General features: G+C 42.1%; 1 protein-coding gene across 1 annotated transcript in view; it reads right to left on the reverse strand.

The window, feature by feature from the left end:
• Positions 1 to 4,022: 4,022 nt before the first annotated feature.
• The window catches only part of BPIFC (BPI fold containing family C), a 29,618-nt gene continuing 13,187 nt past the window's right edge, over positions 4,023 to 20,453 (reverse strand). Inside the window, exons 6-11 of the mRNA XM_008563255.1 lie at positions 19,962 to 20,132; positions 19,279 to 19,346; positions 8,590 to 8,632; positions 6,000 to 6,063; positions 5,161 to 5,237; positions 4,023 to 4,352 (exon numbers count right to left, since the gene is read on the reverse strand). Coding sequence (XP_008561477.1) covers positions 4,227 to 4,352; positions 5,161 to 5,237; positions 6,000 to 6,063; positions 8,590 to 8,632; positions 19,279 to 19,346; positions 19,962 to 20,132 — 549 coding nt within the window. The 3' untranslated portion in view covers positions 4,023 to 4,226. The remainder of the gene's footprint in view (positions 4,353 to 5,160; positions 5,238 to 5,999; positions 6,064 to 8,589; positions 8,633 to 19,278; positions 19,347 to 19,961; positions 20,133 to 20,453) is intronic.

The raw sequence follows: 20,453 nt of genomic DNA on the forward strand, positions 1-20,453 counted from the left end.
GGGCCATAATAATCATATACAGTGTATATTGACAAAATAAAAATTAAAAAAAAAAAAACAACAGATCAATCAAAAACTCAAATTCTAAACACAAAATGCAGTCCTCTGACCTCAGTATATTTTTTCCTTAAGACAACAGCAAATTACACTTTATTGTAGCCTATATTGATTTACATATCTACACTTACGTAAATACTAAAAAAATGTAACATGTAGCTACATAGCTGTGTGCTCAGTTCTATGATCTATATAATTTTAAGATAAAGAAGCTTGACAAGAGAAGCACATAAAAGGCAATGGAAGATATAATTAGGTAACACCAAAGTCCAGAACATTTTTATCAGAAATCAAATATTACAAAGGAGCTGCCCAATAATGAAGAACCAAAGATTTAACATTTACTTATCTGGACAAGTAAATTCATTTCTTTTATCAGAAAGATGATGTAATCATCACTGCAAGGAATAACAATTAATACCAGTTGACAGAAAATGTTTCCAGGCCAAAGACCTTCAGCTTTTGTGAGAGCATTTTCTGAGGGTCACATTTATTAATTCACCAAACATTAGCTGAAGACTTACTATGTGTGAGGCACTATAGAGGGCACTAGGGGAGATACAAAGAATATGGAAAGATGTTGCTTTTGAGGATCTTATAGTCTAGGATGCTGCCCAGACAAGAAAATTAAGAGTGCAATGAGGCACGTGCTACAACAGACATACACGGTGCTATGGAACAATCTGATGAAGTGGCTCAACAGTTTAGGGAGCCAGGGAGGCTTCATAGAGGTCTGGGTTGAGCTGGCTCTTTAAAGATAAGAGATGTCACTGGAGCAGCAGAACACAAAGATGACACCAAGATGGGAGGAGAGTGTTTTTAGGAAACAAAGAGAAATTTTTAGTGCAGCGCGTGGAATTTAGTGGAGGAATGGAGATTAAGTAAGAGAAATAGGATAGTTATTAGTGTGAAATTCACTGCTCTCATGAGGATGGGAACCCAATTCAGGTTTAGCATACAGGTCAGTAATGTTTTAAGAATAATATATTAAGATTTCAAGTCTCCATTTCCAAAGAAGGGGTGGTGGTAAAGTGTTGTATAAATAGTTAAACCAGAATTGCCTAGCAAAATCAGACTTGCTCCTAGATAGAATTAGCAGTAGTGTGTGCATCAAAAGTTGAGCCAGAATTGCTGGCAGGCAATGAAAGCCTACCTTATTATCCTCTTAAGATGATCATGTCATGGTCTTTTTAAAAATTTTCTACTCTTTCCTTCAGGGTACCAGATTCCATACAAAAAAACTGGCCAAACAGGAAACCACCGTTTTATCACTCTGGGCTTTTTCTCTCCTCCGTGTCTACCTAAGTGATTTGCTGATAGGGGACACCCAATAAGCTTTGATATTGAATAAAAGACTGGAGTAGCTGTCAGGAACTTTTTACCAAGACAAGGGATTGTAAACCTTTAGTGCGCTTGCATAGCACCTTAAGGGATTTCTAAAGCTATTAAACAACACATCCACTGAAACCTCACAAATGTTTTCTTTCTTCGCTTGAACGGGAGGTATGAGCACAAATGGCCAGGAAGCCCAAGAGATATAGGGAGCCCAGGCCTTCAAACTGTCTGATCTTGGGCTTTCAAGTCTCCACCTGGGAAACATCATCCTGTCAGAGGAAAAAGAAGTGAACTGAACATCAAGTCCCGGCTGAGTTTCTTATAAGGTGGACAGAGGAAGCTGTGTCACTGACTGATCCTCAAGGTCCTTCTTCGAAGTGAAAATTAAAAACCACCCCCGCCCTGTTAATCTTCTACACTGTTTCAAGGAACAAAGTCATTTCATTAAAAACCACCATGCAGTAGTGAATGCTAAAAGCTTGGTTCAGCGAATATAGGTTTGCAAGCGTCACATAAATAACTAGCGTGACTCAGAGGAACTGAGTTCCAGTCCCAGCAACTCTACCAGGGGCTGACTGTGCCACCCTGGAAAAAACCACTGCAGCCTCTTAGGACCAGAACCATGACACATCTCACCGCGCGTTCATGAGCCTTCCGTGTGAAAACGCTTTGTCGACGCCAATTTCGTATTTACTCTGATTCCCTTGACATACTTCGCTTGGCTCGTCCTCGTGGTTTGGGGCCCTAGAAGCGCTGGGTGGTAAAGGAGGGAAAGAGGGAGACCCTGCAGGGGACGGGGACAGTGGCTTCCCCAGCGCTCAGGAGAAGTCGGGAGGGCGCGGAAGAGCCGGCCCGGCCAGGGAGGGAGACGCCGCGGACCCCGAACCGGGAAGGCCCCGCCACCGGGTCCTGCTCCCCCGCCTCACCTGCATGTTGGGCACGAAGCCCTTCTTAATCCTCCAGCAGTTTTTATTGATCTTTTCCAAGAACTGCAGCTCATCATTATAACTGCGACTCATGGCGGCGACAACGGTGGCGAAAACTCCCGGGTCCGCTGTGAAGAGCAGCCGCCGCGTTGTCCCGTTTATCGGAGTCCCGCCTTTTAGGGCTTAACGCGCAGGCGCGGCCGGCTCCGCGGCGGGGCGGGCGACGGCAAGCGCAGAGGTTCGAAACTCTTCGCGCCAATCTCGTTAAGTTAGACTGCCCTCTAGTGTTTATCTTTTCGGATCTCTATTAGTCGATCTCTAGGCTACAGCCAAACTACATCCAGTAGTTTTTAGTACGATCTAGTTATCTTTCGTTTTGGAAGTGCTTTTAGCAGCTCGTGAAAACACCTTGAATCTAGGTCAGGTCCAACTGCTCTAGAGGACATCTACATCAGCTTGGCGTTTACCTACCCAGCAGTGAAGAAAAAGATATGCCTGCAGCTAAGATAAACGTGTTTGAATAAATAGCACACCTGAAAATTTGTAATGTTTCAGAATGAATTTGTGAGTACACATCAAATAACTTTTCTGTCGGAAAAGAGCATCCCAAAGAATGAAACATGACAGTTGATCATTTATTCTAGCCACACTTATGGGGCATCTATTACGGCCAAACATGTTACAAAGACCAGTAAATTGCAGTCACTGTGGATGGCTGGGCCTTCCCATTTTTTGATGATTAAGTCCTCTGTGATCATGCTTTTATACACAATGTCTCTTGTTCACAGTGATGAGTGAGATTTCAGTGATTTCAGTTTCTAGTCCTGCTTTGTGTAAAATACAGCAACTTTGCAATCAGAGAGACTTGGATGCTATTTCTATCTGTGCCATTTACTAGCTTTGTGTGATTAATCCCTCTTAACCTCTGTTTCCTCATCTATAAAATAGGACCATAATCGTTCATAGAGTGGTTGTGAAGATGAAATGAAATGACACTCGGGGGGTAATTGGCACGGGGCTCGGCACATGGTAAGCACTATGTAAGCAGTTCTTTCATCTTCCCTCTAGACTGTAAGCACTGCGAAAGCAAAGTTTGTGGTTACTATTCAATTCTTACATAATCACACTGGTTCCCCTTTCCTCCTCCTTTGCCCCAATTTCACCCCATTGATCAGGTGCTTTAATGACATTAATATCATTATCAACTATGAATTGTTTAGGTTTAGTACTCTGCATTGCCATTTCAATGAATCTGTGTGTGTTGGGGAACATCCTCAGCCTTAAAGAAATGATACAACTTCCAGAGTTTCCTCTGGTCACCCTGCTTCTCAATGGAAAGATTTGAGGCAAAGAACTCCTTTTTTAAATCAAGGCTTGACATCTGCACAATCTCAGTTTTCGTCAATGTTAAAGAAACTAAATTCTCTTCTCTTAAAAAAATCCAGAGCAGGAAGTTTCTCAAATAAAAAAAAAAGATTGACATTTATAGAAAACAATTTTAATTAAAGACAGGGAACAGTAACAGTGAATATAAAACATAAAATTCAATACACAGGCAAGGAAAAAACCAAGTAGAGAGCCGAAGGGATCTCCACTGATAACAATTAATACAAATATGGTCAGAAGTACATGCCTAGCTCTTGTCCCCAGCATCTTATAAACACAGGCACACACAACATGCATCTACTCACATCCAAATATCCACCCCTCCACATACAGAGGTGCACATACCCGTACTCAGCCCTTTATCCCAGTCTGCCTCATTTCAGGTTTGTGAAAGAAAACTTTCTGCCTAAGCAATTCACAAGGGCTTTAAAATTCCAGTGTGCACTGTCTTCCCCCTATGGGTTTCCAGTAGCTGTGGGATTAAGGGCCATTTACTTCCTAGGGTAGATTGCAAACAGGCAATCAAGGCTTCCCTGGCTTCCCCCTCCAATGTCCACTTATCAGGTTCAGACCTTCCCAGCCATGGAAACTTGGCTGTTGCTTTAAGGATGTTTCATACTTCAGGTCGGTAGAAATCAAAAGGAAACCCTGAAAAGGAGGCAACGACGAAGATAATGTCAAACTTTGGGCACATCTGGCTTTGCCTGGGGATTGAGGGAGAGATGGTTTCTTTATCAGGCCCCACTGTTTCAAGTCCTCCTCTACCCTGTCCCTATTTGTGACAGCCCCAGACATAGGAACAGGCCATTTTGGACTACTGTCACCTGATGTGACTTAAGCAATTGTAGAAGGTTGGGGAGGGAGGCAGGGAGGTAAAAGGGAGTGTGAGGTCCTGTTTAGGACTGGAGAACTCCTTCAGAAACTTATTTCCACCTCTCCAAACAAAACAATGCCAAAAAGGAGTGGGGGAGGAAGGTATTCTGAAGTTAGTTAATAATGATTGACTAGGAAACAGCTCTCAGATCTCTGAACCCAGCAGAGGATGTTTAGTTTAGGGGAAAGTCGACTGACTGAGAGAATCAGAAGAGCCAGTCTGGTTCTAGCCATGCCCTTTCCAGCTATATGAGCCACTTCACCTCTCTGATCTTACTTTCCTCACCTGTAAAATGGGACTAATAATACCAGCCTTACAGTGTGTCTTATGGAGTGAATAAAATAAAGGATGTTACAGAGCATTTTTTGTACTGTGGAGTGAATACATTTGGCTGCTAAGTGAAATTGGACTTAGTCTAATTTTTAAACTCAAGCTTAAATGCTTTTTATTGTTAATTGCAAGCTTTAAGAAAATTAAAATAAAATTTTAATTTTATAAAATTGTTTATAAAATTCCTCGGGCTGGGAAAAAACAAAGCAGAACAAAATAAAACAAAAAAAGGTAAGACAGGAGGAGACTTACCTCAAGAACTTCAATGTCTGAATTGACGAATGAGATATTGTGTGTGTTGGGCAGAGAAAATCCTTGCTGCAATTTTGCTAAAATATAGAACAAGATGTACAACAATTGGGCACAGGCACAGAAGTTTTGGCAAACTTTTTAATAAGAGACTAACAAGCAGCTTTTTAACAATTTATCTTTTCATCCTTCTGGTTCCATATTTTCATTCTCTCTGATATGTTCCTAGCATTTGCCTGGAAGAATTGTTAAGTAATCTGTGTTCAGTAAAAATGCATCTGCAATTATGTGCATTTGGGCAGTGGAAAAATGCTGTCCGTTTTCAACTTGCCCAATTTGTATTTGGAAATACCTAATTAGTGGGTCCTGAGAACATTTTGGTGTCTAATATAAAAAATATTTTATCCATGCCAAACTGCAGATGCTGTAGTTTGTGAACAACTGCAGTGCAGGGAGGAGGCCCAGGACTGTCATTCATTAAAACTGTGTCTGTTCAGATAGTGGTCCTTGCATATGAACCACATAGCTACTCCCTAGGGAAAATATTCTCATTTCTTTTTGACTCAAAGGAGACTTTACTGCCTAAGGAGAATTATTTCAAAGTCCTAACCTCAACCAGAGTTAGCCATTCTTGCTGAGTTTGCAAATAGAGTTGCTGAAAAGGTTTGGATGGAATAAATAATTTGCAACCACATCGTTGATGGTATAAACTTTGTAAATTCTGGCTTTGGCCTGGATTCATAATAACACTCTAGAAGTACAGGCTTCAGGGTGGAAAGCCCCAAACAATCCCCAGCATTTAGTCAATATCAGAGTCACGTCATTTCCCACGAATCCCTTACCATTGGCCAGTGGGAGGACTCCAAAGTGAAGAATGGAGGACAGAATATTCTCAAATCTCAAGACCTAAAATGAAAGAGGAAACAGTTTAGGACATGCACTTTCCCAGAACTTATCAGGACAGAAAGCAATAATTAGAATATCCCTATAGGGATATACTAGCTTTGTGGGAAACCGTATGATAGGGTTTCCTAACTTCTCCCCCCTTGAGGATGGACACTTCAGCTTCCCTCTACACCAGATCTTCGTAATAGCAAATGCAGAGGGACCACACAGTGGCAGCAAATGTGGCAGCTTAGATATCCACCAATTAAGACAATCAAGAACAACTAGTAGATTTCCCAATCGGCAGGCTTCCCTTTATGTTTTGGGAACTTCAGCCACAGGAGTTCCTTTGCATTATATTTTGTGCTGAAGTTAACTGTGTCACCAGAACATCCAACTTATCTTTAATAAACTGTAGTAGTAGTATAACCTAAACAAAGTGTTTGTTCCTGGGCAGATTCAGATGTTAAAAATAAGTGGGCTATGATAAACATCAATTCATTCAGTTAATCCTTCTTGAGCATCCTATTTGCTTAGCAATAATAAGAGTGGCTAACAGGAGCCTAACAAGAGTGGCTCTGAAGCCAGATCTTCTAGGTTTCCATCGTGTTTTACCACGTACTAATTGTGTAATGTTTAGAAAGTGACTTAACCTTTCGGTGCCTCAGTTTTCTCAATTGTAAAATGAAGATAATACGACTAATCTCATAGGATTAAACAAGTTAATATTATGTAAAATGCCTGGTATCTATGAGGGTACTCCAAAGGGTTCATGAAAAGATTCAGATCGTCTTTTTATTCTAGTTTTCCACAAACTTTTTGAAGTACCCTTGTACCATGGTCATGTTTTCAGAAATGTCATGGTTGCACGTTCTGCTGTTGATACTAAGCAGTTTAGCTGGGTCTTCCTGGAAGGCTTGGACTCAATTTGCCTCCTCTCTGGACTCAGGAAATACTATTTATGTGAGAGTCAGCTATGCGTTCTCATTGCCTACAGTCTATCACCTACCAAACAACTGTAACACAGGAGGGCTAACCAACAGTGCATGAGATAATACTGGTATTTTAGATCTCGATGTCTTGCATGCAAGGTATGACTTATTTTCCAGCTTATTGACACTATTGCTTCCTAACCTGAAAATCAGGATGCTCCTCTAAAATTAAACAAACAAACATACATACAGACATCTCGTATGGCCTCCGGGCTAAATTATCTGACTTCTTGGCTATTTTCCCCAGATCTATTCCTATCTTATAGCTGTTCCTGTTGAACATGGTAATACTTAAATTCAGTCCTTACCAAGTCCCAGGCACAGCCTTCTGAGAGGTTAAGTGACTTGTCCAAGGCCACACAGCCAGTGGTGGTTCACTCTTGTAGCTTGGCCTCAGAGTTTATGTGTGCAATTATTATGCTATACTGTCCCTCAAGATAGGGGTGGCAATAACTGAAGTAATTGTTATAAATATAAAAACAATGGCCATTGTTTATTTAATACTTACCATGGGGCCAACGTGCTCAGTAAATTTCATATATAATCTCAGCTAATCCTCTCGATAACTCCAAGGTTGTAATCCCAACCTCCATACCTACTCATCCTGACTATTCTGATTTATTTTTCTCTATAGTATTTTTTAGCACATAACAATACATATTTGTTTGTATGTTGTATGCCACCTTTACCCTGTCACACACACATGTGCACACTCACATGTACTCTAGAACAGGGTTTCCCAACAGTGGCACTACTGACATTTTGGAATGGATAATTCTTTATTGTGGGGGGCTATCTTGTGCACTGTGGAATGTTTAGCAGCACCTCTGGCCTCTACCCATTAAGTGCCTATAGCATCCCCTCTGCCACTCCAGGACATGACAACCAAAAATGTCTTCAGACATTGCCAAATGTTTCTGGGGGCCTAAACTGACCTTAGGTGAGAAACATTGTTCTAGAATATAAGTGCCATAAGGATAGGGACTTTATCTGTTTTGTCTAGAATAATAATGAAGCAGTGATTTGGCTGATCTTTCTGAAGCATGGAGAAAGAGAGTTTCCAAGTCACATGCTGGGGTGTCCTCTTCCAAGCAGGAAGTCACCAAGTTGGGCCCTTTCCCCCACCCCCAGCCATCCTTGACCTACTTTTAGGAGGTAGGTAGAAAGTGTGCAAAGAGCAAATCTAATCATGGTTTACTAATTTACATATAGCCTCTTCCTTTGGGATTCTGGACTATCAGTTTACTTCTAGAGGATTATTTTACGGAGCAAATTAAGTCTCCCCAAGAATGCCTATTTTTCAGCATTTACATGTCTTAACAGTCTTTTGAGTTCTTTTAAAAGTCTTTCTGCATAAACAAAAGTAAATTAGAGAATTCCTCCCTTGTTTAATGGTTAATGGGCTCACTAGATAAGTAGCTACATGCAGAATTTTGAAGTTACAACTTGCAGTCATGGAAAACAATCTACAGGCATAGAAAACAATCGTCCCACTACTATATGGAAGATTTCTTATTCTTCTGTCAGAAGGAACCCTGAAAACTCTGATTCCTACCTCAATATTGCTGCGATTGGACTCTGGCAAAGAGAGGCGGAATCTAAAGGAAACAAGAAAAGTTAAAGGAGGGATAGATTTAAAAACAAGGTTAGTAGAAAGAACAAAAAAACAGAGGGTTTTTTTTTTTTTTTGGTTCAAAAAGTCACTATTTAAAAAAAACACACACAAACAACCTTGGGAAGACATAGAGTTCTATTACATCTTTTACCCCTACATTTTACTGCTTAAAAATAGAGCAGGACAAGCAGAAGGCTTGGATTTGTAACCAGGGTGGGTTTCCCAAGTGCATTCGCTATTTGGGACTTACTGCTGTCAACATGGAATGCAGAACAATCTTAAGAAACAGTTCTCAGGTCTTCTGGCTCTGAACTTAACTGGGTCACATCCCTGAGCCTGTTATAGTCCCAGACTACTTGACTGTAAATCCTATGCTCAGTCTAGGCTACCCTCCTCAGAAGGCTGTATTATCCGGACCATTTTTTCAGCTGTGCTATCATAGCACATATGGGAAACATTAGCTAAGAGAACTGTCAGATGTGAAAGGTAGTGCAGTATAATTGTTAGCAGAATGCCTGAGTTCGAATCCCATTTCTACCTCTTACTAACTCTGTAGACTTATCTAATCTCTCTGGATCTTTCTTTTCTCGACTATAAAATATAAATAAGAATAGTATCTGCCTAATGGGCCACAGTGAAAATTGAATGAGATAATGCAAATAAAATGCTTAGAACTGTGCCTAGCATATCCTTACCACTCTAAAAATGTTAGTCATTTTTATTACAAGGAGAAATGCTAACATCTAGGCCAGAATATAATGTCCTTGATATTCTTTGTCAAATACCAACAGAGGGCCGGCCCGTGGCTCGCTCAGGAGAGTGTGGTGCTGATAACACCAACTCAAGGGTTGAGATCCCCTTACCGGTCATCTTTAAAAAAAACCGAAAAAAAACAAACAAATACCAACAGAGCACTTGCTGTAGGTCCAGGTAGCAGGGAGTCCTCCCACCCCTTCAGCTTGGCAAGGGGGGTGACAGTGTGTCCTCATGCTTGATATTTTATGGGGATTTTCATAACAGAGCTAAAGGCCAACATTCCCACTTTCCCAATTTTGCCAAGGGCTGATTGATAGGCAGTTCTCCCACTATGCATGCTTGATTGTCTATGCAATAGTAATTGGAAATGGTACTCAATAGGGAGGACCCTTTTATTTTACAGGTGGGGAAACTGAAGTCTAAAGAGGGGAAATATTATTGGTAGATTTGGGAATGCCACTCAGATCTCTCGAGGTCCATCCTAGAGCTCCCTTCCATTGAAGGGTGTTGCCTCATCTGGCTTTCTCCTTTAGCCTTCTGTGGCTCATCTTTGCCCAGGTTTAGAGACTTACTTCTGCTTCAGCCTTCTTCTTCTTCTTTTTTTCCCCCCACATTTTAAGGACATATCGGGTTTGTCAGACATGGTTGCAGAGGCAGCGGAGTGAGGCGTGAGAGCAAGAGGAACGGGGGCTGCGCAGTGGCCATCGCTGAGTCCCAGCCTTCTAATGAATCTCCCTGTCTCTAGTCTTGATCCTGTCCAACCCACTTTCCACAGCATCCCCTGAGGAGCTCTATTACGGGTACGTCTGATGAGGACACCCTCCTGATTAAAGTTCTTTAATGGCTTGCGATAAAGTCCAAGTAACTTATGAGTATATGGCATAGGAGGCTTCCTGTACCCGCTCCCAGCTGTCCCTTTACCTTTATCTCTTCATTCTCTACCTTGAACTTTATCCTAAGTAATCCCGACCTGTTCAGTGCTATGCTGCTTTATTTATTAGGCTGTATAGACCTTTGGTAAAAAAAAAAATGTATTGGCTTCAAAACACATACCAAAAATTCTGAAAAATTACAATTAATAAATATCTACAAAAAGTAACACGATGGCCACCAGTCGTTCAACTCAATCCCGCTCATAGATATAAATTATATTTAAACTGGAGTGCATTTGAATACATGCAATATATTATGGGCTGGAGTCCCCAAATATCAGAGCGGCTAAGGCTAAAGAAGATCTTAAACAGCTGAGAGGTATTTCCTTGCACAGTCCTGATATTTCAGGGCTCTGTGCCCTAGCTCATGCTGTTCCCTCTTTCTGGACTTGCCCTTTTCCTCTCTCTTTGACTGATTAACTCCTTTTAATCGCTCAATATTTAATTCAGGTGTTACCTCTTCCAAGAATATTTCTATTACTACATTTAAAGAGCAGATATTAATTTTTTTTAAAAGCAGATATTCACAAGAAGAGGCACTTTTGCTTGTTATCAGCTGATATCATGTTAGTATGAATTAGGCTTTGAGATTGCTTTAAAGTGACAACTAAGAATAAAAACCAGAAAGACAGTTACGTTTGGCAAAAATCAGAGATGACGTCAGTGACACCGAGGCCCAAATTGATCTCAGTGGAAAGTAAGGACCGGGATCCACAGGGCATCTTAGAAGGCACCAGTGAGGAGCTGTGAGGGGGAATGCCTCCCCCTGCTCACACCGACTCTGATGAAGGGCGAACCTATTCCAGCTTAGAAATTCAGCCTGCATAACGGTGGAACACACCTGTGAGTTTCCTTTCTTTTCTTTCATCACAAGCCCAAGCTATGCTTGGCCACCTCAGGACGGCCTGCTATGGGTGAGCTTGCCTGGGGTTTCCCACGAGCCAGACTCTCCTTTCCTCTTATGGCCATCTTACTTCTGATTCTTTTCTAGTTCTCCTAGTTCCTTACACTTACCAGGTTTACTAACGGACAATTTTCACTAACTGCAGAGAAACAGGTGGAGCAAGGAGCAAACGCTCCCTGCCCCTAGTCTGAAAAACACAAAAGTTCAACTTAGGCCCCTAGGGGCACAACACTTCAGTCCTTTGAGACTCCATCCTCTACCAGGCCCCTCACCTGTTATTTAAAGCCCTGTTACTAGGAATGAATTTTTACTACAGAACCATAGAGCCATTGTGGAGAAAAGGAGCTCAAATAGTCCTACCTAGCAGACATATAAAAGTACAACCTATTTTAAAATTTTTAGAGAAGGTTTATTGTTCTGATTGAAAAACCAAGCTAAAGTGCAAACTCTTAAGCATGGCAAAAGGCTCATCACGATGTGGGTCAGTATAATAAATATGACATTATGAAGATCAAGTGTCAAGTGTCACAGCACAAAGTCATTCTTCCAACCCTGTGTCCATGGCAGACACTGAAAATCAGTCCCAATACTCGATACCCTATGAACTCCTGTGTATGTTTTTGCCCTGTGACTATGAATTCCTTGAGGGTGGAGATACAGTCTCAATTTTCTTTGTGTTCCTAGGATTGAGTACAGATCTTGGCCCATTTAGGCACTTAGTGTTCATTCATTTATTGATTAATTCATCCGGCAGATATTATTGAACACCTAATAGGGATCAGTACTGGGAGGTACTATTGTGAACAAAACCAGACGCAGCCACTATTCTCACGTAGCTTCCAGCCTAGCGGGGAGGCACACATTGATCAAACAATCCCACTGGTTAGGGTTTAATTAAAAATTGAGATAAATGCTCTGAAGGAAAGAAATAAGTTCATCGAGTCCAATGACAAAGGAATTTGACCTAAGATGTAGATGTAGGAAGGTTTCCAAAAAGGGGTCCTTGAGTTGAAATATGGAGGATGAGTAGATGAGTAGGATTCAGAAGGCAAAATGGGAAGGGACAGGGTCCAGGCAGAAGTTATAAAAGTCCCGTGGAAGGTACGAGAGCTGGGGGAAAGAATAGCGAGATGCTGCTGGGGAGGTGGATGGAGGCTGACCAGGCTGAGTGTCTCAGGCCATGTTAGGATTTTGATCTTTATCCTAAGAGCAAGGAACCCCATGTAGGTTTTAAAGAAGAGAGATGATGTCTATGTTTTGTAAAGATCACTCTGGCTGCAGTATGGGTAAAAGACTGGCAGGCCAAGAGGTTCCCCAGGTGCTTATTCTATGCTCAGTAATGTGCTAGGCAATGTGAAGAATTTCATTTATATCTGTCATTATGTGGGAGGGAGAGAAGTCGTATGTGCAGGAAGCAACGAGAGAACAATACAAAGCAGTGTGCATTCAGGTGCTCCTTTGTGGGTGTACAAAACACACAGACTTGCTGCAGGAATTCTGAAAAGGTGTGAAGAGGTGAAGAAACCAGCATGGGCTAGAGGTGAGTGTGTGTGTGTGTGTGTGTGTGTGTGTGTGTGTCTGATATGGGGGATGTCTTGTGGGAAAAATAAATTGCTCCTTGAGAGAAGCACTCTGTACACATCTCCAGAATGTCCTTAGCACCCAGCATTGTAATTGCCTGTTAATCCAGTGTTTCTCCCACCAGACTGTAGGCCTGGATGGTAGGAACCACTGTCTTCTCTACTCTCTGTATTAAGAACAGTGCAGGGCCCATTATAGGTACTCAATAAATTCTTACTGAAAGGATGCACAAATAAATGAACAGAAAAGGAGATGGGTGGATGAGTGTTTGTTGGAATTGGGGTCACTCTGAGGGTGAGCCAGTCTAAAACAGTATGTTCATTTTAGGGAGCTGTGGCAGACGAGGTTGGCTGACTTAAGAGATAGGACTGGTTGATGAAGTGCTTGCAAACACCAGGCTGTGGATTTCATCCAACAATGAAAGGTTTTGAGTGGAGAAATATGTCAAAGCCATTCCACTATTAAAGAACTGTCTTGATGAGTAAGAGCTTCCCCAGGTTTTAACTCCATTGCCTCCTGCAGCCGGGAAATTCTGGGAGAAGGATCCAATTGGGGTTTCCTCCTCTGACGGGGGCCACCCCACTGTGGCATTCTTCTGCTCTGGCTCCAATAGTAGCTCAAAGAAAGGGTTGGGATGGGGTCATCCCAGGTGCTGAGTTTGAGATTCACTGACCTGTTTAAAGTATCATTCCAACAGAAACTAAATCCATTCTGCCTGGACCTGTTTTCTTTTCTAGGTTTCTCTCCAGATGGCTCATGCTGGGAAATGTTTATCTGCCCAAGCTGTGAGGAGTGGAGTTAGGTAGTGATTCCATCTCCTTATAGTCAGCTACATTTGCATTCTCTGACTATGCTGCTTGGGAGGGGTTGTAAGGGGCGTGTGTGTGTATGTTGATGGTAATGGTGTGAGGTCCAGAGTTTGGGATCATGCAAAGCCTCAATCAATGCAATATCAAAAAAAATGTTCCAAAGTTCTAAATGGTTCAATGATAATGTACATTTGATTGCCTTGAGGTTTGCATGTGATTGAAAAGGGGTGGGAGGGTGTTAGAATTATGTCATCTAGTCAGGGACCAATAAAAGGAAAGTGTTGTTTAACTTGGCTTCTGAATTAATCTAAAACATGTCTGCTGTATGGACCAGCCTGTGCTGAGGTTGCCTCTAAATAGAACTGTGTTTGGGATAAAAGCCTCAGTTGTAGGTAGAACAATGAAGATCTGGTTTATGAGTTTGAGGGCCAACTCCACAGCTTTTAAGACCATCCTGACTTGCCATGTGTCTAGGTATCAATTTCTCCCTCTTATTTGGTCAAACTTTGATCCTAGGATGGGGAAAGAGAATTAAATACTACTACTAATAGTAATAAATATTTCTTGAGCCATGACTGTATACTGGGTGTTGTGCTAAGTGATTCACATACATTGTCTCATCTACCCATACAACAACCCTACAGAGAGGTGCTCTGTTTTGCTGATGAGGAAACTGATACTCAAAGAGGTTAAGTAACTCGCTCAAGGTCACACAGCCATCAAGTGACTGAGGCAGAATCCAAATCTGGATATGTCTGACTCCAGAGATTGTACTCTTCAGTATACATTCCCAAAGAGTTCAAGTTGACTAGAACTCCTAGCTTTTGCTTTCTTTATCATTTCTTCCACTTGATTCCTTAAGAAAATGAGAAAAGAGCTGTGTGCTTTTTCCATTTCAAGACACCCAGTTCCAGCATCTTCTTTTTCTTCTATCAGTAAAGACTTAATATTGAGAAAGGACATGCTGTCGGTTTGGATTTAGCGTGACTCTGTGCTCATGGATTTCCTCTTCCTGGCAAGTGTATTTATTTCCTACGTCTTAGGTCTAAGTATCATTTCCTAAATCTTAGCTTTTCATTACATTAAAGGCAGTATAATGTAGAAAGTGAACACTCATGGCTTGGAAAACAGACTCACCCACATTCAAGTTCTGGCTCAGCCATTCATTAGCTCTGTGACCGTGAGTAAGTTATTTAATCTCTATAAACCATAAAGTGGGGGTACTAATACCTACTTCCAGGACTGTTCATTCCATCTCCAGACACTTACTGAGCACTGTATCGGGCCCTGGAGGTACAGAGTTGTAAGGTTTAAGTGAAATAATACAGGTGCTGTGCTTGGCACAGGACCTAGTAGATGATAAAGGCTCAATAATGAAGAGTAGTCACAAATTGTAGAATTTAAGGCAATTTCCCTCACAGCCGTCACCAGGCAGGGGACAGGGGAGTGAGGCATGTTCTGAATAGGGGACTGTCGAAATGACGTCGCACAATTGAGTACCTCCTTCCCCGGCTGAGGCTAAGCCCAAATTTCAAATAATAGTCACGGCCAACATTTCTTGAGCACTTAACATACACTTTACGTGTATTAACTCACATATTCCTCACAACCACCTCCGGAAGAAGGTTTTATTACATCATCATTTTATAGAGGGGAAGATGGAGACTCGGAGAGGTTAAGTAACTTGCCTGAGCCCCCACAGCTAATAAACAGCAGGGCTGGCATCTGAACCCAGCTAGTCTGATTCCAAAGCCCCTGATTTCACCTCCGGTCTGAACACACCACACTGGGTTTGTCTCTGATTTCTGCATCTTATGTCTACATAGCCAGCACTGAGTGGCTCCAGGCAGAGACACAGGCAGGGGATGTTAGGAGGGCCGTGGTGTTCTGGGGAGCCTTTTGGAGACCCTGTGCTCCCCAATTCTTCTCAGGGATGTTCCACTGATCCCCACCCCACCTACACCTTTCCTGCTGTGACTCTCTGACATCACCCAGGACCAAACCAGCTCATCCTGAAAAGCAGTGTTTGTGGAGCCCAGCAGTGGAGGAGCTGGTTGGGGCAGCTTGTGCTGGAGGCAGGGGTATTGCTCCTGTTGCCAAAGGCCAAGACAGCTCTCTGAGCACAGCCTCAGCTCCTTTGCAGTCTTGCTTTTGGTTTGGCTGCCTTGGGCCTGAGAGAGGCCTGGCCTATCTGCCTTGCTCCTCGTCTGAGGTTTGCTTGACACTTTGTTGGAGCTCAGTACACACCACCCCAAGATATGACTGTAGGAGACCAGAAAGTGCTACCCCAAAATATACTTCTTTGGCATATATTGAGCTGGTTATTCTGAGAAACTGCAGACACAGGAATAGCTCTGAAAAGCTGTCCTTTTGTAAAAGAAATGTACGTCTATAAAGGAAAACAATTGTCATGGGAATCTCATCAACCAGGGAAGGTCTTATCATAGGAGAAGAGACTGATGGTCCGCACATTGCCCAGATAAGACTTTGTCACAGGCTCTCACCTGTTCTTCTGACAGGCTGCTCTGAGACAACTTTTATTACCTGAGAGAGTTTGAATTTGCATAACAAGAAGCCTTTGTTTGCCACACATTTCCTCCCTTTACCCTACCATAACCTGTTGCCACCTCCCAGCAAGAAGCCCCAAGCCCCTTTTCCTCTCTGTAGCTCAGGGATACTATGTAAACTTCAATCATCTGGTTCTTCTTCAAGTCTCATATTTTGTGGGACTCCTGTGCGTACGCACGTAATGAATGTATGTCTTTTCTCCTGTTAGTCTGTCTACTGTCAGGTTATTTCATAGACTCATCACTGAACTTTCAGAGGATAGAGATAAAGTCTTCCCTCTCTCTTACAACTCCTACAGGAGCCACCCTCAGACTCAATAGCTGTGTGCAACCCGTGCAGTGGGACAAAGGGCCCTGCATTTGGCTTAATGCCCTGCCATCTCCATCTTGAAATTCTTAATAGTTTTTGAATAAGGGGCTCTGCATTTTCATTGTGCAGTGGGCCCCCAAATTATGTTGCCAGTCCCACTCAGATCCCACTAAGGCGTAGGGCCCATGCAGGAAGCCTCTCTGGCAAAGAATCTAAAGGAAACCACAGGGGATGGACAGCAAGGCAGGGATCCTAATTTCAGAGACCATGTTTGCGAGGTCAAAGCATGCTATGGACCATAGGAAGCTGGAGAATGAATTCACACATCTCTTGTGATGATGTGAATTTAGCAGATTACAACCTGTTTTTTTAATTATTCCCATAAATAAACATAACACGTATCGAACGTGCTGTTGCTTACTAGCAGGAATGTTAGAGATGAGGGTCAGCTCTATTTAAGCAGAGAAGCAAACCTGGTCTCCCTGCTCCTTCAGGCCTTTCCCACCTTCCTGCCACAAGTCTGACATCCCATCATTATGAAATCCTTCTTTCGGATCCTGCCAGTAAACCAGACACCTGCTCGAATAAAAACCAATCGCGGCTTCCACCTTCTCTAGGCACTTGCTGCCTCCGATAGCAGCCCTGTCCCCACTCTCCCTGCATCATTTCCAGCCTCTCTTTCCTACTGGCCCTTTCCTCTCTGTCTCCCAACAGACCGAGGTCTCATCTGTACTCACAGTCCTGCTGCTCAGGCCCAGCGACCCGCATTCGCACCTTCCGTCCCTTCCTGGCCCCCTCGGATGCTACCAGCTTTTCACCCTTGGTCCTTCCTGCCTCACCCTCCTGCTCTCTGGCTTCCATCCTCTCAACTATCAGGACTGCCCAATAAAGATCACCCTTCATGGTGCAGTGTCATCAGCCTGACCTCCTAGGAACAAGGGCCACCTTATGACTTCAGGGGGTCTGAGGCACTTTCACCTTTGGGAGTGTTTCTTCCATTAAAAAAAAATTAAAAATTATATTTCACAACTGTGTTGCTATAAACATAAGTATAAGCCAGTTTAGATTACATTTATTTTTTAAAATCTTATTTCTTTCTTTTCTATTTATTTTATTTATTTTTTTATTGAATCATAATTGATTATGCATATTTTTGGGATTCAATGTTGACATATGTTGATCAAATCAATATTACTAGTATGTACATTGTTACAAATTGTACTTGTTCTTTTTTTTTTTTTTTCTTTTTTTTCCTTTTTGTCTTTTTTCGTGTCCGGCAACGGATCGCAACCCTCGGTGTCGCGCCCGCACCTCGCTCAGCCAGTGAGCGGGAACCGGTCTGTATGTGGGATCCGAACCCTCGGCGGGAGCGCTGCCGTGCTCCCAAGCGGCGCACTGTAGCAGTGCGCCACCGGGCTGGTCCTGTACTTGTTCTTTATGCCCCTTGTCCAATCTCTCCTATCCCCCTCTACTTCCCCCAAAATCTTATTTTAAAATATATTAAAGCATTTTCATGGGCCTCTAAAGTATTGTGAGCTCTAGGCACGGTGCCTTTTGGGCCTCATAGGGAAGTCAGCTCTGCTTTGAAGGGCCAGGTAAATTGGAGGAAAGCCTTCCTGAAACTTTTTCTCTCTGGGAAACCATACTATCATTTAAAAATTTTTATTCCTTTTACTGGAAAAACAATATAGTTACAAAGAAGATTTTAATGGGGAAAAAAAAAAACCCACTCTCATAATCTCATATCCTAACACAACTCTTCATTTGTGTGATTTACTTCCTCATCCAGATGTGAAGCTATTTTCCACAGCTGAGGACTGTTGTGTTTACGCAGTTTTGGGTCCTGCTTTTCCATTTAACATGATTGCTTTAGAAATATTTTCCATGTTTTTACAATAGTCTTTATCACCATCAACTTGACTTATGGTGATTGACTTACTTTTACCCGCTGTTGCTTTCTCAAATCTTTTCTGACTTTGCTTTAAATCTGTTTTATCGCTTCCTTTTCCTTGTCCCATGAATTTAGTCTGGGCCATCTGATCTTTCTGTAAACCCTCCCCCCAGGCAGTCTGATTCATGACTTTAACTATCAGCTTGATAGGGTTGAGGAAAATGGGCTTTGAAGAACATTCTTCCAAATGGTGATTAGTGTTCAATGATCTATGTATACGACCTGCTCACACCTTTTCACATGGAGTCACTCACATTTGAGAGCCAGCTAGGCCATGGGGCAAGATCTTGTTAAACTCTATGTTCTAGTAATGGGATCACATTGTCAGAGTCTGAAGGCACCTTTCACATGATCCAGTTCAACTTCATTATTGTACATATAAGGAAACTGAGAATCAAAGAGATTAATAGACTTGATCATGGTTATAAAGCCAGTGAGCAGGGATTTGAGACTTGGTTCCTTAATCCTCAAAGTTTTATCTCTTTCCTCAACGTCATGCTGTCTGAATTTGATGAAGAGGAACTTTAGTTTGCATTGTTGTAATATGAGGATGTGCACTTATATTACAGAATTATATTTACAATTATTTTGTTCCCCCTTTTACCTTAATATTAATCTAATGGGAAGAAAAAATAAAAACCTCACAGCACAATTTTTAGTTGAGTTCATACTTTGAATTTATCTGGCGCATCACAGGAGAACTTAACTGACTCAATTTCACACAATGGTTAACTTGTTCTCTCAATAGTCACTGTGTCTCTGTGGTCTGTTGACTCACTTATTATTAAGGTTTCCAGTAGTCAATTCAACTAATCTTACCTGTTCAGAGACAAGGAGCAGATCAGTCTTTGTCCCAAAATAACCAGGCCAACACTGGTACTAGCAACCTACAGACAACAAAAACATTCATTACTAAGCTGAATGAATCTGTCCACTAGGGTCACAAACATAATTTCCTGTAGTAGAAACACCATAAGCTCAACTTTCTCTCTTATTCTAAAAGACATTGGAAGGAAATACCTCTGAAAATCCTGTCTTGCAGGGAGGGAAGCTAACTGTAAAGACTTTTTGGTCGGGGATCTCCCTTAAATTATTTATTTATTTTTCTCCCAGTCACTCCTTTTCGTGTGCATGTGGGTGTGACAGTTTGCTTAGATTCATTGTATTAGTTTTCTTTTATCAGACTGCACTTGGCTTTCATCTGCTCAGGTAAACTCGAGTTCCACCTTGATGGACTTATTTCGAGAAAGACAGACATTCAGCTATTCGTGGAACTGAAGTAGTGGGACGGGCACATGGGAAGTAGAGATTGGAGAGATATTTTACAATGTCCGGGGGCATGAGCACTGGCCTCCCACCCCTCCAACCAGTCTCAACCTTGTCCACTCTTAATTGATATATCACCATGCACTCCTCCAGACACCTAGAAGCTGTTGGTCAATGGTCCATGGCAGAAAGAGAACTGGCATCCCCTAGCTGCCCTCCATTCTCCCCACACTTACAAAGTCCATGGAAACAATGGATTCAACAGTCGAATTCTTGGGCTGGGTGAGCATCATGACAGAGGCAGGGATGTCCAGGGTGAAGTTGCCTGGTCGTAAAGTGATCACAGGAGGCTTTGTGGCCATAATCCGTACCATGAAGGGCTGGGACAGGATATAGATCTCCGCAATCTGCCCACGTTCAGAGAAACAAATGGAGATTGGAGTTAAGTTTATAAGGGGAAATCACAAATGCGGGGTGGCCTGTGGTGATTAAATCTCACATCATGCAGTTAAAATAGAAAAAAAGAAAAGCTCCTTAATGGCAATACCAGTAATACATAAAAAACAAACAGTAACAACAGCCAGCATTTATTGAGTACATACTTCATGCCATCTCCCATGCCAGGGGCTTTAAGTATTATCTCATTTAATCTTCACAAAATCCCTGAGACAGATTCTGTCAGTATCCCTCTTTTTTTTTTTTTTTTTTTTTTTTTTTTTTTTTTTTCT

The sequence above is a fragment of the Galeopterus variegatus genome, unplaced genomic scaffold (assembly GCF_000696425.1).
Source record: "Galeopterus variegatus unplaced genomic scaffold, G_variegatus-3.0.2 Scaffold13008, whole genome shotgun sequence".
Lineage (NCBI taxonomy): Eukaryota > Metazoa > Chordata > Mammalia > Dermoptera > Cynocephalidae > Galeopterus > Galeopterus variegatus.